The sequence below is a fragment of the Medicago truncatula genome, chromosome 8, assembly GCF_003473485.1.
Source record: "Medicago truncatula cultivar Jemalong A17 chromosome 8, MtrunA17r5.0-ANR, whole genome shotgun sequence".
Classification (NCBI taxonomy): Eukaryota; Viridiplantae; Streptophyta; class Magnoliopsida; order Fabales; family Fabaceae; genus Medicago; species Medicago truncatula.
Genome location: NC_053049.1, coordinates 39,760,497 through 39,778,748, shown reverse-complemented (window position 1 = coordinate 39,778,748; position 18,252 = coordinate 39,760,497). Strand labels below are relative to the sequence as shown.

At 31.3% G+C, this 18,252-nt stretch overlaps 1 protein-coding gene and 1 pseudogene across 1 annotated transcript; both read right to left on the bottom strand.

Moving 5' to 3' along the window:
• Positions 1–2,985: 2,985 nt before the first annotated feature.
• Positions 2,986–4,405, bottom strand: LOC11417992 (bZIP transcription factor 44). The gene has a single exon (XM_003629692.4). The coding sequence runs from the start codon at positions 3,745–3,747 to the stop codon at positions 3,265–3,267; it is 483 nt and encodes a 160-aa protein (XP_003629740.2). The 5' UTR covers positions 3,748–4,405; the 3' UTR covers positions 2,986–3,264.
• An 8,635-nt stretch (positions 4,406–13,040) lies between these two features.
• Positions 13,041–15,066, bottom strand: LOC11415859 (mitogen-activated protein kinase 7-like; annotated as a pseudogene).
• Between the last annotated feature and the right edge of the window lie 3,186 nt (positions 15,067–18,252).

Genomic DNA, 18,252 nt, shown 5'->3' with positions numbered 1-18,252 from the left:
CCACTGCTTGTATGCTTGTTATATTGGAATAAAATTTATCAAAAACAATATATAAAGTGATACATATTTTGAGGATTTCAATTTTACCCCTTCATTTAAACTATCATTTTTATAATACTATGTCCTCTTGTCATAAGAAAATTTTCAAAAAAATATTTTTAATCAACAAAGCAAATGTTATATTGATATATGATAACATAAATTGAGTTATTGAGATTGGTGGGATTTTATATTATTAATTCATGTAAATTCTCCAAAACTCTATTGCAATAAAATTGTTGAGTTATAGAGGGATTTTGCTTTGAGTTCTTGAAATTAAGGGGATTTTGCATTATGAAAAAACTTAAACTCCTTAAAGTCTTCTCTCTCAAAACTCTATTATTTCCACTTGATCCTTCCTTTTATCCAAAGATTGTGTACCTTACTTTATAGTGAAATCATGTATTTATATGGTTGTGGCAATAGTCATTGGGGTCTGGGGAGCATCAACAAAGTCATTACGAATAGATAGTTTCAATGGAGGAAACCGACAATTGTTAGAGATCGTTGATGTTGTAGGTAGGGGTGGGCATGGTTCGGTTCGGGATGAAAACTGAACCGAACTGAATTGTTTGATAAATTTAAAATAATTGAACTGGATTGAATTGTTTGCATTTCGAACTGAACCGAACTGTTGCAAACTGAACTGAACTGTTATTATTAGTACCATTGAAAAAAAAATATAAAAAAAAAACAAACGAAATCGAATTTTAGTTATCGAACTGTTTCAAACTGTTTCAGTTTAATTTTAAAATTGTTACTAATAGTTCAATTTTTTTTATTTGTTTGATTCGGTTCAGTTCAGTAGTTTAGTTCGATTTTTTTGTTTTTTTTTTTCCTACTCCTAGTTGCTGGAGTTACGGCTAGCAAGGATCCTAAGCATTAATGTAGTTGTTGGAATTTATGGGCATTCTTGGCCCAGTACAAAACATATTTCAAATGATATTAAATTAGCTAACTAATTAACTCTAACTTTGAATATTTTGTCCTTTTTTCCTTTTTTTTATTTTTATTTGGCTACATCGTTTTCTCCTTATTATGTTCAACAACGAAGGCATGCGTAACCAATAATGCGAGTATTATATTCTCATCCTGTCATGCATAACTTGCCTTTATTTGTTTAGGAAGGTTCATATTCTATCATTATATTATATTTATATTTGTAATAATGGTTTTTTTTTCTTTCTGAAAAGATCGAAGTAACCGCCACATATTTAATTAATTAGTTTCCCCCTTTAAATATATTTATAGATATGCTTCAAGCTTGTGTATTAGCTGGTTATGATAGGTGTTAATTGTTTTGTTAATGTGGCAAACATCACAACCACATGGTGACAATGTCTATATATGAACAAATATTAGGCATGTATATTACTCAATACTCATCAATCAATGTTCGCAAATGCTTGAAAATTTAGAAATATAACAATCGACGGATCATTATTCACATGTTGATCCACGACACAAACTAGTTTCATTCACCAAACCATGTGACATGACAGGTACTAATAGCCAAATCTGGTGCAACACTAGTATTAACCTGAACCAGTAGCAAAAACCTGTTTCAAAACCAGCATCAAATGTCAATATAAACCATGGGTGGGTTATGTTACTTTTAGCATTATCCATGGACTCCCTGTAGTTTATGATTCATGATAGCATCCATATTCTACAATGCAATTTTGGTGATGGAATGGAAAAAATAACAGTAAATCAGTACCAAGTTGGAAAATAAGTACCAAATATTAATCACCACCAATTTGAAAAAATCAATACCAAGTATAAACAGAAGAAGCTGTAAATAAAAATTACTGGCTAAATTGAACATCATTTTCAGGGTTTATGAGCAGTAACATATAGCAATAGTACCAAATTGATATAGCCAGTACAATAACATTACTAATGCAGTACAAAGTCTCTGAAATTGGGTCCCCAATAATATTATTGAGCCTGTACATAGTGTGATATATAACCAAAAGTGATACAAACAGATACCCATTTGAAACAAAAACCAGTACCAAATAGAAACAGAAATAATTAAAGTGATAAAAATATCGTACATAGTGATTGTATTTCAACCATTAGTGGGATCCACTGTGACATTGCATAAAACCAAAAGTAAACCTATATGTCGTGTTATGCATCTTGAGAAATATTACAAAAGCAAACTACCAGTACCCACAGTTTCTTTAACTATAAGTCTAAGGTTTATTAAAAAAAAAAAATGGTTTAAAGTTTTGTAAAATCAAATCAAATTTTTTTTCAAACCAAATAAAATTCAAAACATTTTTCACCTATTTATGGCACATCCTGCAATTTTATATATATTTTTATCATCAATTTAATTGCTTTTACAATCTCAAATTTAATAACGACATTAGATCTATCGTTGATAAAATTCTATTGTCACAAGAAATTGTAAATTGTTAGAGCCAATGGTGCAATGCAATCCTTTTCTTTTTTAAGGATAGTAGTTAAAAGTGAGTTCTACAATGTCACATCACTTTAAAGTAGTTGGTGCAATGCTTACTAATCTATGACGAGTTCCACAACTTACTTAACATATTATTGTTAAGGACGGGTTACTTCTGCAAATAATCGTCCTAGCTAATCATCGCCGCGACAATCTCCTCCAATCGTAGAATTCGTTAGAACACGCTTTTTAAACTTAGGAACTCTCTAACGACTTTCGTTGGAGATGCTCTTAGATGAAGCGAGTGTTTGGCTCCACTTCTTCCTAACGCAGCTGCACGTATAGCCTCTTGCCGTTGTGGTAAACAAAAAGCTATAAAATGTAGCTTAAAACAAACGTGTGTCTAGTTTCATCCCCACTCGATTCCAAACACGGTAGAAATAGATGTTGTGTGTAAAAATAATTTATATTATATAACAAAGAGCTATTAATCCTTAAAACCTACACAATCTTATAAGGAAAAAATTGCAAGATTGGTAATAATTCCAATTGCATAAATCATCAAAATAAAAAACCCTTCTAAAAAGTTACATAGACACAGACCTTAATACATCTCATATAAAACTTATAATATAATAATAATCTAATATAAAATGAAAGCAATTGACAATTTGACATTACAACTAAACAAAAATATAAAAATACTAGAGACAAGACAAGCAGGGGTTGTTACATGTTACAATCAACTAGCTAGCACACAGAAGCAACCAAAAGCCGTTGATACATAATTTGTCATCAAAATTATTCACCAATCAATACATTAACATATGATCCGAAGAAGCCATGATTGGTTGTTGATTAACAGGAAAAGTGTTCCATGTGTCCGAGAATCCACAATCATTGAACAATTGATCTGTCTCCTGAAAGAGTGAGTTACTTGATTCAATGTAATGAATAATATCATTAAGTGATTGCAACCTGTGGCTAAGTTCAGCCATTTGAACCCTAAGAATAGCATTTTCAGATTCCACGTTCAGATACATCTGAGTAGTTACTCCAACGTTTGTGCTTATTTGAATATTCTCTTTTTTCAGCTGTTCAATTTGGTTGCTTAGATCTTCCATATGTTGTTGTTTCTTCATCCTTGATCTTCGTGCTGATTCTCTGTTGGATTGCATTCTCTTCCTCTTCTTTTGATCTGTTATGTTCACCTGCACGTGATTATGATCTCCCTCTGATCCAGAGTTTTGAAGAGAGCTTGTGCCAGATGAATAAGTTCCACCAGAAGAAGCCATATCAATTGCAGTTCCGATGTGTTTGTTAAAAACTAAAAAACTTTGATGTGATCGTGGTAATAGTACTATTTTTCTAACTATGTAGTTTAATTGATTATGTTGATAGAATTAATGAAACTAAATTTGTATTGAAAAGAAAGAATATAGATTAATTAATAATTCATGAGAAAATATAGAACCAGTAGAGGAAAACAACAGAGAAAGATTGAACTAAATGTGTCCTGCGTCTGAGAGTAGAGTTTATCATAGAGATCTCACAGATAACTGGAGTCATTTGTGTTTTTTTCAATCATTCATAACTATATGAACATAAGAAATTAAAATTGATTTGTGCAGGTTAAGACTTATAAGAGAAACAATTACAAATCAAAGTTTGAAAGGGCTTAGAGGGTTTTTAAGGATGTTATGGATGGTTTATGAGGTATATGTGAATATGAGATTGAGATGGTTAATTGGATATATATATATATATATATGAAGAATAAAATTCTTGTTCTAGAATTTTGAAAAGGGTGTCAAAGACTATGGGCGGAAGGATAGACTCTAATTTAGGGAAGAAAAGATGATAAAGAAGAATATGCAAATGGAAGAGGAGGGATGAGTTTTGACCAATTTTTAGAAGAGATGATAAGAAGAGAAGGAAAGAGGTTTTGATGGGATTCAGTAGTTGAATTTATAGAGAAAAATCATTGTGCCCATAGGAATTATTGAATTAAAATAACATAAAAAATTGGACAATGGGTGGTTGGTTTGGTCATTACTAATGGTGTACTGCATAATTAAAACAAAAAATACATAATACATATAGAAAAAGACGGTGAGGGTGGGGCTAAGGGATCTGCATCCAATGCTTGTTATTAACATTTTCATATTTTATAGTAATTGAATTTAGGATCCTGCTGACCGGTGTCTCCGGAGCATTGGTTAAAGATATCATAAAAGAAAATTATTATCATAAAATGAAACTGACTACTATATAATTTCATTTTTTATATCCTTAATCAGTGCCCCTATGACATCGGTTAGCATTTCCTTTGAATTTATTATAGAAATGAGTGTGGTTGGAATTGGAATTTTAATGCTGATGGGTACCTATCGAGTGTATACATATATTTTTAGAGAGAAGGAAATAAGAGAGGGTGATATAATAAATGTAATGATTTGATAATGTGATAGGAACATAGATAGGAAGAAAAAAAAATAAAAAAATAAGCTCTTGAATCAAATAAGTGACAAGAGCATTTGTTAAAAATTCAAAAATAAATAAAATTTATAAGTTTTATGCTAAAATATTACTTTGTAAATTTTTTATTTGCTAAATGCATCATTTCAAGGTAAAATTTCTTTTTTATTTAAAAAATGCTTTTAGACCCTCGTTAGTTTTTCCCTTAAGAGAATTATATAAAGAATGTTAAAAAAGAAGTGTTTCTATAGACAATGATATATTGTTTTAATATTGTGACAACCTGAACCCGTGAGCCAGAAAGGAAGGGACATGGAAAGCATTAGACAGCATGACAATGGCCATTCCTACTATTCACGTGCACGCGTTACCTCTAAAAACAAAGCAATTATGTATTCAAATGTTAAGGGTGTTTTTGAATTGAAGGTTTAGGAAGGAAAGAGAGAAGAATTTATTTTTCTTTTTTTAATTAAGTAATATATTTTTTTAAAATAAATCAAGTGTGATTGAAGTATTATATGATCGTTATTATATTTAATATGTTAACTTTTTAAAAAATATTTCATAGTTTTTTAAAAAAAAACATTTTATAATATCTGTAATTTAAAAATGAAAACTAAATTCTCCCCTCCTAAACCCTCAATTCAAACGCACCGTAAATAAATGATATACTATATAAAGCCTTTACTTTAACACCATAGAGTGGTTCAAGTAATAAGAAATTTAAACAAGAGTGGTTCAAAGTAATAATTAAAACTTACTTTGCTTAGATATAATTAGCAAAAAAATTGACCGAAAATATATTAGTAAATTAGATCAAGGAAAAAATAAAAAGGTTAAAATGATAAATTTCTTTAAAAAATGATAAATATTTTAGATATACTATTTATTAAATATTATTATTAAAAGTTATAATTAAGTGATTTGGACCTATTTCGGGAAGAAGAAAAAGTGATTTGTATATTGAACTATGGTTTAATTACACTTTTGGTCCTTCCATTTTGACTAACTCACAAAAATGGTCCTACATTTTTTAAATCGAACAAAATCGTCCTTAAACTATATTTTTTTTTTTTTTTTGCTGTTTTAGTCTTATCTCCCTATTTCCAACTCCAGAAACGCACATAAATGACAGTTTTAGTCCAACCACCTATGTTCAACCATGAAATAAACAAGGAATAAAATATGTGGGTACAAGGAATCTACTTTATTCAGCACACTAACCTAATTTCTGAGACATGTTACATACCCGAAACATGTCATAGAAATTAGGGTTTTTCTTGGTTTGTGTGATGAACAAAGTAGATTCCTTGTACCCACATGATTTATTCCTTGTTTATTTCATGGTTGAGCAAAGGTGGTTGGACTAAAACTGTCATTTATGTGCGTTTCTGGAGTTGGAAATAGGGAGATAGGACTAAAACTGAAAAAAATATATATAGTTTATGGACGATTTTATTCGATTTAAAAGAGGTAGAATCATTTTCGTAAATTGGTCAAAATGCAAGGATCAAAAGTGTAATTAAGCTTCAAATATTTAAGTACCAAATCTGAGTAGGTTCATTGTGATGCTTTTCATAGCTTGATTATCATTTGGCAATCTTACCAAATGGCAACGCACTATGATGTTGATTTGCTGCTATCTTTAGGTTGGACCACTTTTTAGTTTTTCATTTGTAATTTTTATTTATCGATAGAATATGCTCTTGGAATCTTAGGTAAAGAAGGGTAGTTGCAGTTTTTTATTAGAAAGAATCATTTCTCCTTTTTCTTATTTGTTGTTACTCGTACGTACTAGACGTCTGAGATTTTTCTTCTTCTTTATTAGTAGTACATAAGCATCACTTTGGTGACATTTGTTTTGTTGATATTGTTTCTATCTCTGTTAACTAATCATTATCTTTTATTTAAATAATTTATTTTACTAATTCATCTATCATTCTCTCCTTTCTAAAATATATCAATATCATTAAAAATTATGTCACCTAAATATTTTCCGTATTTTTTATGTTATTTTAATTTGTTATATGGCTAATCACCAATTGTGATTTTTTTTTTGTCAAAATAAATGGTGATTGATGAGAGATCGGCAAAAGTTTTTGACCTATCTGTCTCTCACAATAAATTCAACATACTATACCTCAATTCCAACTTTGTGATTATTGTTTTGCCATGTATGAGAAATTGAAGTTTATATATAAAATACTAAAAGAATTCTTATATTATGGGACTCTTTATTTTGTGCATCTACCTTTTTTGGGTTAATAAGTCTTTACCTCCCATCCATGTAATATAGGTTATTTCTGATTTTCTCCTTGTAAAATTATTTTTTTAATTTACCCCCTTAAAAAAGAATTGTTTTGCTTTAACTCCCTAATTGGTCAAACAAAAACGAAAATTTCTTGTAAAATTGGTTTTTGTTTAACCTATTAAAAAGATAAATCAAAACAATTTTTTTACAAGGAAGTAAATCAAAAAAATAATTTTACAAAAAAAAAACAAAAAATGACCTATGTTACAGATGTAGAGACCTATTAACCCACCTTTCTTTTGAGATGTATTACATAGATATTTTGAAGCCACTATAGCCATCCAATTATCCTTCAAAAAAAGAAAAATAGCCGTCGTATTATAAACGGTTTTTTTTACCTTATATATTTGTCTCATTTTTTTTATAAATTTAAAATATGAAGATAATATTTATTAACTTATTTTTTTAATGATGCACTCATTTAATAAAATAATTTATCTAATTTTTCAAGTATGACTATTTACAATTGTAGACACTTTTGAGGGAGTCTACAATAGAATGAACACATTTGACTAAGAGCAATCATACAAGTGAGTTCCGACGTCACATTTTTGTCTAAATTTTAAAATGTATATACATCTAAGACTCACAATACTTGATTATTTCTTAAATATTGATCTTCTCACATTTATATATTGTTCAACGATATCTCATATTTCATCAATGTAAGTACTTCTTCCTCACACTTCATACATTATCATAAATCGTTTATTTAGAATGAATGAAAGAGGGAAAAATACGCAGAGGGGTGGTTTTTGATAAAAAAAAAAAATCTAAAATCACTCATATTTGATTAGTAAAAAAGAAAGAGAACTTAGAGAAAAATTGAAGTTTCTCTCACTACAAAACTAGATATTGTTATTGTTTTAATGCCTATTATGTAATCTTTAAATTTTTGCATTTTTTCAATCTCAGTCCTCTTTATGTTCTAACTGTGTTGTTTTAATATAACATTAATGCAAGTACCAAAAAAAATATATATAACATTAATGCTTTGGCCTTTTTAAAAAAAAAAAGTACACTTCAAATATAATAAATATTTAAATTACAAAAATATTTAGTATAGTAAATCAATTAATAAACCATTCTAAAGACAACATATTCTCACCTTTCATGAATGAGATCCATCCACTATCAAACAAATATCAATGCCTAAGCCGACATTTGACCGGCAATATAGATCAATATTACATATTAATATACTGTGAATGAATTTTATAATGCAATAAGCACATGGTTCCAGTTGTGTATGTGTTGCTGATAAAAGAAAGGAAAAAGTTTCCCGACCAAAATCCAGTGCGGTGGTCATTTACAGCCTACCTATTTGTTGCTGTTTCTGTTTTCTTTAATTAGGTTAACTAACAATACTCCCTTTACTTTTTTTATTATTTGAAATTTATGTTTATCTCCTTAAATGAATATATACATTTGTAATTGTATACCATAATTTAATATATATATTCACATTTAAACCATGAACCTAGCTTGTTGCTTAAAAGAATCTATATCTCTCATACTCTACCAACTCAATGATATTTGTTTGCAGACTTTTAATATTACATATGTGACGAAAAAGTACAAGCCACCTATGCAAATAACCTTTTTCTAACCAACTTGCGTCACTTGGGTCTTCTCGTTTTCATCTTTATGTAGGTTCTACGAAGCTTCAATGTTAACAACACACGTTCGTCCATGTTACAAACAAAATACGTATATATTTTATAAATATAAACCTTCTTGCTTAAGTTATTGCCACCAGCGCCAGCCAAATTTTACACCACTTGTTAAAAGACTTTTGACTCCTTCTACTTCTTGCGGAATTCACCAAGCTATAAGAAATTAGCAATACTTTTCACGTGGTAGAATGAGTGATAACAATTTTATACTAACTAGACTAAGTTATATGGCTGCTTCAGTTTCATATATATATTTCCTTTGACTAATTAATAATCTAAATGCATAACTAGTCTTTGTGATTTTAACCATGATCATAGCGTATCGCTTTACTTCTTTGATCAGTAATGAAATATATTAGTAGCATCTTTGTTGTCAAAAAAAAAAATTATTCTCCATTTGGATCTATTACTTACAGATTTATTTTTTAGTCAATGTAGTTTTCTGACCGGTTAAAAAACCTTTAAACCCTTTAGAATCTATTTTGCCTCTGTTTAGAACACCTAACATTCTATATTTTTTGTTTTGTTTTTGGTATTATACTTTCTATAACTATCTCTAAACATATTTTATTAATGTAGATACGAATTGAGAACAATTTCTATCGTACACACACGATTTGACATATAACAATGCATTTGGTTTCGTTAAATAGGGACTGATCTATGTGTTAGCTTGTGTGGACTTATGACTACACAAACTATTTAGAATTTGTTTTTTTAGTAGTATAATATAGTTAAAGTTTTTTTATCATCTTACTGTTCTTCTCTCATATGTTTTTGCTCATTCTCATCAAAATAGTCGAGCGTGAATTAACTCACCCAGATGTATTCTCAGCGTGAGTTAACTCATGCAATGAATTTCTCAATAAAAATGAACAAAAACAGATGGGAGAAAAGCAATTCTATTTTTATCATGTGTAAATTTTGACCAAATGGTCAAAATGGCTCACACCTCTCACACAACCTTTCTTTCTTGGCCTCCCTTATTTTGACCAAATGAAAAAAATCATTCAATATTTTTAGAATATAAAATGTCAAAATGGCCTCTCACACAACTTTTCAAAATTTATGGATCTGTCATTATCTTTAAATGGGTCTTTTTCTCAAAAAAAAAAATATAATATAAAATTTCATATCATTTAGAATTATAATAATTAAATCATTTAAATTTAACTTTTTATGAATTTTATTACTCATAATAGTGAATATTTAATATTTTTTATGATAAAATATAAAAAAAAATAGTATGATGCTAATTAACAAAGAAAAATCCATTTGTGTTGGCCTAGTGGTATTGGCTTGGGATCTGGGTGTTTGCTCCTCCTCAAGGTCTCAGGTTCGATTCTCTCTGGTGTCAATTTAAGTAGGCTAATTGATGAGATCAAGATTTCACTAAGCATGTGGAAGGAAACCTATAAAAAATTCACATGACAAGAAGCATTAAAAGTCCAATTTTCTCCATTTTAATAAGCAATTTTCGTTTTTATTTTTGGGTGAATGTTTAGATGGTCTTTTGTATTCTCCTAGCCTCTACAAATGTTTCAAAGTAGTGCTCTAAGTTATTATAATGGCTAGTGAGAATTTTAATCATGTTAGTGCCTATTTTCTAGGTAATAAACATGCAATTATCAATGTATTTGGTAAATGCATGGTAGTTGGAATTTATCTTTAGTATTCCAAGTCTAGGCTATAAATAAGAAGCTCATGTACTTCTCAAAACACAATTTGAAGATTAATATATTGAGGAATGCTAACGGCACTCTCTTTTGAGCACTCTCTCTAGCACTCACTTTTTTATTGGGTGAAAACAATGTGGGACTTACACTTTGAAAATGGAACTCACATAAAGTGGTGGGACATACATTGATTTCATCCAATAAAAAAGTGAGTGCTAGAGAGAGTGCTCAAAAGAGAGTGTTCTTACCATTGCTCTTAATATATTTGAGTTTTCTCTTTTGTGAGAACTTTTCCTTTGTTCTTGGATAAGAATTTTTATAGTGTTGGTTCTACCGGCAGGTCGCGGTTAGGGTCGCACTTTGTTTGATAACTTTGGTTCTACCGACAGGTCGCGGTTAGGGTCAAGTTACCTGTTTTCAAGACGGTCCTATCGGTGTCGTATCACTAATTTAGCCTATTAAAAAAAACAAAGAAAAAATATATATTTTTTAAAATACCAAAGTCCATAAATAGTTATTTGATTTATGAATCAAATGTACCATTGTGTAGAACTGTCTAAAGTTAAATTAGAAACATGATTGAATTAGGGAAATTGATAATTAGGAGGCATTTGTACCAAAAGCATAAACAAAAAGCTAACCTAAGGAGTATGCAAAGGAACAGCATATAAGACAGTCAAAGCCCAAATCGTCTACAACGAAAAGATGGATGCATGTAGCATGTTTGGATTTGGGTGACAAGCTTCAAAGTTCAGATTCATGCCAACCTTACATGCTTTCGCTACCACAAAAAAAGGTGATATTTAATTATTATTATTAAAATCAAATTTAATTTCATGTTTGAACTTCATTAAAATATAGATATTATTTTAAAAGACAACACAAAGTTTATTTATAAAGGATATATTAACGGATTAAAACAGCACACATAATTGTAAAATCCCACCCATTTGCAAGAACCATAATTCCTACTGTTAAGAGAATCCCACCCAGTTGTACCTGAGTTCACACAAGCAAGTAAACTGAGTCATTAATAAAATTGAGATTTTAACCTTCTAATCTAGGAGATTACTCCCGCAGTCTTAATGACGACATGAAATACATTTCCCCATTTGAGAACTATTGGTTAGAAATGCAATCATTGTGAAGCAAGACTTATATGGTCACAAGTAAGGTTGTGGTTGTTCGCTGTGGGATTTGGTTTGATTTTGAGACTAAAAGTCATCCGTAAAAGTCATCCGAATCACAATAAAAAATCATGCAGTTTGATTTGGTTCGATTGACTTTTAAAATGAAAACCCAACCAAACCAAACCAATGTGGTTTGAATCTGTTCGGTTGTTGCGGTTTTTTGCGAGATAATACTTTTTTTTTCAATGTTAAAAGTTAAAAACAACTTATTTTTAACAATATTTTAAACTTGATCAAATATTACAATTTTATTTTCATCCTCCATCAACATAGACCAAATTAAAAACATGGGCCAAAAAACAATTCTCTTTGATAAAAAAATGTAAAAGTCTAAGATTTTATTGTTCTCTAAAAGTTCACATTGAATTTATATTCATGATATATCTAACATAAACATATATGCAAAAGTGCAAGTATAATTAAATTAAAGCATATAAATACAATTTTAAAATCAAAAGTGTAGAAAAAACTTAAAAAGAGGAGCAATATGTCTTAGTTAAAAAAAAAAGAAAAAACATGTCATTCTATAAAATTTCTCATTGAATTTCTATGAGTACTTGGTTTGTATCCTAAGTTTAATTAGTGTTTTTCTTTATGTTGCGGTTTGGTTCGGTTACTAAAATAAAAATCGCAAATCAAACCAAATCATGCGGTTGAGTAAAAATATGATCAGAATACATCTGAGTCAAATGCGGGTTTTTGCAGTTTTCAGTTTAGGTTGGTTCGGTTTGCGGATTTTCTATTGGGTTGGTTTGGTTTTGAACTCCCCTAATCACAAGTATAAATAATTTGGATTTGAGTATACACGCAATTGATAAAAAGTACAAAAGCAAAATCAATTTTTATTATTGATATTAGAATTTTTCTTTTTAGATTTTTTATTAATTGTGTGTGCCTAAATTCAAATCATTTGTGTTTGTGAGTTGTGACCATACACACTAATAGGATTGTTGCGCAATTGAGAAAAGGACATAATTTACCTCACATCTCACCAAAAATCAATTCCAAAAAAGAGCCTTAAATTTATCTCAAAGGAAAATGAAATAGGCAACAAGATTTGAGAGAGTATCAAATAACAGAATTCCAAATTACCCAATCACCCACAAAGAAGTGTAACAATTCTAAGGAATTGAAAGTTTAATACCCAATCACCCACAAACATGGATGTAATGTTCACCATTCTGGAAGTGGAGCAAAATGAAACTAACTAGTGTAATCAAATTTAAGGAAACAGTTTATAAGCATTGAATATTTCAAACTTAGCCAAAGAACAAAACAGTTGCATGGCTATAATGCTATATACAAGTTACAACATGCCATTATCAATATGGGAATGTCCCATAAAAAAAAAATGTACCCATTAAATAATGCAATTTGATGCAAGTAACAAATCAAATCTGGTAGCTATAAGTACTTCTGATTGCAGTTTCTCAATTGAAAAATAGAGCTACTCCTAACGACGAAAAATGTGGCGCAGAACCATCTAAGCATTGGCATAAGCAGCTTCAGGATGGTAATGCAGCATCTCATTCAACATCATTTCTCTTATCATCTCTTCACCCCATATTTCATCAATGTCAAGATTAACAGGGACTTCAGCAGGAGGATTACACCCTGGATCATATAGACCAACCATATATGTATGATGTTGAAGTGCTTCTAAGACAGTAATTCTTCTAGTTGGATCGAACACAAGCATTTTTTGTAACAAATCTATGGCTAATGGATCAGCTTGTGGGAATAGCTGAGAGAAGTGTATCCCCCTTGTATAAGGAAATGATTCGATAAACCTCTTGGCTCTTAGATCATTAATAAAGTCAAGTTCAGATTCATACGGGCTCCCGAGAACACTTACAATTAGTTTCAGTTGGTTTAGACGATCGGTTCCAGGGAAGATTGGTTTTCTACCAAGAATCTCAGTCAAAATGCATATCCTACGGACCATACATCGATGGAGGTTCCGTAATTGTAACAACTTAATAGAAGCTCGGGAGCACGATACCAGCGTGTGACAACATACTCTGTCATAAAATCGCCATCAGATCCATTGGTTCGGGCAAGGCCAAAGTCACATATCTACAAATCACAATTGCGACTGACGAGCAGATTACCAGGCTTCAGGTCTCGGTGAAGAACATTTGCAGAGTGGAGATATTTGAGACCTAGGAGTAGCTAAAATAAGAGTTTATGATTAGTAACAATCACAAGGATATGTAAAGTAAGCAAATATTTGAAATATCATAACAAGACTAATTAGTACCCGAAACAAAAAATATCTGCAAATATCATTAGAAAGTGACTGAGCGGACTTTATAATCTGATGAAGATCTGTATCCATGAGTTCATAAACCAAGTAGACATCCTTAAAACTTGTTCTATGTACCGGCATCATAAATCTTTCAAAACGATCACATTTTCATGTCGAATATTTCTAAGCAGCATCATCTCCCTTAAAGTTTTCATTGAATCAACACAATTATCAAAGATGTTGCTAATCTTCTTAATTGCAACTTTCTCATTAGTATCCTTATTGATAGATGAACACACCAAACCATTTGCTCCTCTGCCAATAGCCTTGATTGGAACATACTTCATATCAACCTCAAACAATATTTTTGATATTGAATAATAATGCTTTCCCTTTGGCTTAACTTTGTAAGGAGGTTCAACTAATTTTGCCATTTGACCTGCAAATTAGCATCACCACAAGGTGTTAAGCAAAATTAACACTTACTTGAATGCATAAAAGTGAATTATTGAAACTTTATATTGCCATGTAAGAGAAGGTTGGAATCAATTCTTAGTTCTTATTTCCAAATCTAGATTTTAATCTTTTGATGTCACTTTGTCCCTTTATTAAGCTTATGCTCTCTTAACCCATTATTTTGGGTAAGCCTTTTTATTAAAATATTCAAAAAAAAAATCATTTTTATCTTTCATACTCCCTGAACTTAGCTTCAAAAACACTCCAACAACAAAGAAACCAAATCAGAATGATTGTAAAAGAGTAATAATAAAAAAGCATTCATACCACAAAATTAAACTTTTCAAAGGATCCAAGTTTTCTCTGCTGCCTCGAGACACCAAAAGGAAATCCAAAGAAGAAGAATCCCTCAGCTGATGTAGCTTCAAGTAGAAGCTCTGCAAAATCCAATTTTGAAAACAATAAAATTTATGAATTCAAATCTAATCTTATCTTGTTACCTAAAAAATAAAATGTATCGATTCAAATGTAATCTTATAAAATTACATTTTTCTATCAAGAAGAAAAAACAGAGGACATGTCAAAGATCATTGTACTTGTACCCTAGGTTTTTAAACCTTATGAAATTACATCATAATGTATTCACAAAGAAATAATATAGCATATCCTTACTGTTATTATTATCCATAGCTTGTGAAATGGAGCATTAGCATTTTTGTGATAGAAAAAAATCTAGGTTGAGGATGATGTTCTAGTCCAAAACTTAAGACAATGAAGCACATACTCAGACACGGACATCGGACATGACACACATCCACATCGATAATAATTTAAAGAAATAATATAACTTAATGTAATCATATGTTTCAATGTCGTGTCACATGAGTCGTGATAAACGACCCTAACCGACACTGCACTGTTATTCGGCTATTCTATTTGGTAAGATATGATTATTGGTTGAGTTTGCTTTGCTTTGCCCGCAAGAGAATGCATAAAACGATAGATTTCGTATTCGGTCTTTGGAAAATGCATGAGAATTTTTCTTTGTCATGTTAACTTTAACCCATCATCACAAACCAATTGGTTCATGCAATGATTTTTCGTTTCTCGTTTTTATTTCGATTAGGTCACAAACAAATTGCCAAGTTTCCACTCAAATCAATATTAATAGTTTTTTTTTTTTTTTAAGATATCAATATTAACAGTTACTAGTAAATATCTATGAAGAAAGTTGAACGAAACAATATTTATTTAAAAAAATGACGGCGATGTATTGTGCATAACTGTATTAGATTTGTGACGAAGAGAAACAGAAGGAAAAATAATATGAATTTGCCTCATGGGTATTCATTGATAAAACCGTATGTTACAAATTTAATAGACTATTACTTTTCCCATCATCAGGTTGCCTCCTCCTGCGTCCTGCAAAATTTACTAAAATATCCCTGGTCTGGATTACATAATCCGGATCAGATTGTTAGTGTTTTCGGAAACATAAATCTGGAACAAATGTTATGTAATTTTTTGTGTTTTTCTTTGATGTTAAGGGTCTCTGTTGACCGTTATATGAACCCCACACAAGCTGCAATGCATTGCAATTGCAGAGTTCCTATGAACGGTCAACAATGACCATGACACCATCGATACCCCTAAAAAACTAAAAAACATTTGAAGAAAATGGAAGAAAATTGGTGAAGTGAAGAATGAAGGTATTTGTTGAAGATGGAAGCCTATTTATAGCCTAAAACAAGTACTGGGTCATTAAAACAGTCAATGAAAACGTGTTAGTGGTTGTAACCGTCCAAACCCACAATAATGGCTCTGAATCTTTCCGGAGTTTAAATTCCGGAATGTCATTAGCCCTACAGGATGTGCCAACTTTTCTCTCGTTCGCCATCATTATCGCATTAATCCGGAAAATATATTCCATAAAGCAGGTGTGCATTCCGGATTTTATATTCCGGGATGCATCAGTCATGGGCGGTGGTCTGCATCACACGTTTTTGTCGGTGGTCAAGTAAAAAAAACATGGTAAAACGCATTTTTTGACCGCATTTATGGCCTCCCAGCCGTTTTTGACTCACCCCTCCTTATAAATAGCCTTCCAAACCCCACCATTTCTCACATAATCCTCTCCCACCCTCTCCTCCTCTTCTTCCTTCTACAACCATGGTTTTCCATCGTTGGCTTTTCATAGATAAGGGCCTCGTTGAAAACTTTCAGGGTTTGTATGAACGGTCAATGAGGATGGAATCGCGCTGCAACGAAGTGTGGTTCATCTGAGGGTCCTGTGGGTCAGTGTGGTTCTTACCTTGGCCTGTCTAGGCGTAAGTTTGAGCACCCCCCACCTCCCTCAAGGGCATTGTTCTCTTCTTCCCGCCCTCCTCTTCCCCCTCCTCCGGTTTTCCTCCAATAGGAAAACTACTGGTATGTCCCATCACATACCAGTGGTTAGCTCTTAGGATATTAGAATTAGGCTCACAGGAGATTAGAAATAGATTTAGGATCTTATGTAATAAGCTTAAAAAGCTTTAAAATTATTGTAATGTATTGTTCATATATTAATAAAATGAGTTGTTTTTATATTTGTGTCTTTTTATTTCTGCTTTTTATTTTATTTGCATTTTATTTTACGAATTTTGAAGATTAAAGTTGCAAAAGTTCTGGTAAAATATTATTCCGGATTTTCAAATCCGGAAACATCTGCAAAATTCTAACAATGCAATCCGGAAAACGAAATCCGGACCAGGGGTAAAATTGGAAGAAAAAAATAGGGCGCGCGAGGAAAGACATAGGGTGGGAAAAGTAATAGTCAATTTAATATGGTATCATAGCATCTCCAAGATCCATTGGGCCACCTGCTATTAGGTTTCCGCTATCGGGCCACCCACCATTTATGTCCACGAACCAAGCTCAATAGTGCTGGTCGTGAGGGGTGGTGTTAAGAGTTCCACATCGGACAGGACATGGCCTGACAATGTGTTTATAAGTGGGGGCAATCCTCACCTCGCAAGCCGGTTTTGTGGGGTTGTGTTAGGCCCAACCACGATTTCTAAGAAACTGAAAGAATATGTCTTAGTCCTCGTGAGCTTAGCTCAGTTGGTACGGACAATCCATAATATATGTAAGGTTCGGGTTTCGAATCTCGGCCACCACCAAAAAGAAAGAAAGAATATATCTTAGGTTTCAGTGTATGAGAACTGAATTTCCCTCTCTTTTTTTCATTCAAACCAAAACTTATTTTATTTTTCTAGTATACACACTTGCGAACGTCAAAAGTAAAAACGAGCATCAATTGTATGATTATTTTATCATATTTTGTAGTAAATTTTAGAAATAAAGATTTAACTTATATTGTAGTGGAACACTCCTATTATAATGGAATTTAACTGATTTTTTAATCAAAGATTTAAATAATTTATACAAAAGATTAATCGGAGGAGAGGGGGTGCTAGGGGAGGACTTGGTGTTATCAAGTAGTATTTGTCTACTTGTATATTATCGAATTTGTGTGTTTTTCAATACGTGTTTCAAGCCCAAACTTGTGCTGGAAAACTGTAAACGTAAAAGAAGTGCAAATCATCAATAACATTTTTACTCTTATTTGTGTTATTTAATATCATCCTTCACCTTCAATTTTGACAACACCATTTGCACAGCTTAGCATCCTCACTTGAGAACAAATTGTATAAGAGGTGTTAAAAACTAGTGTGACCAAGTGCTCATTTGTGAAATTTAAAGAAACGGCTGATCATCATTAAATAA

Coding starts and splice junctions, on each gene's coding strand:
- LOC11417992 (XM_003629692.4), bottom strand. CDS start 3,747: ATGGCTTCTTCTGGTGGAACTTATTCATCTGGCACAAGCTCTCTTCAA.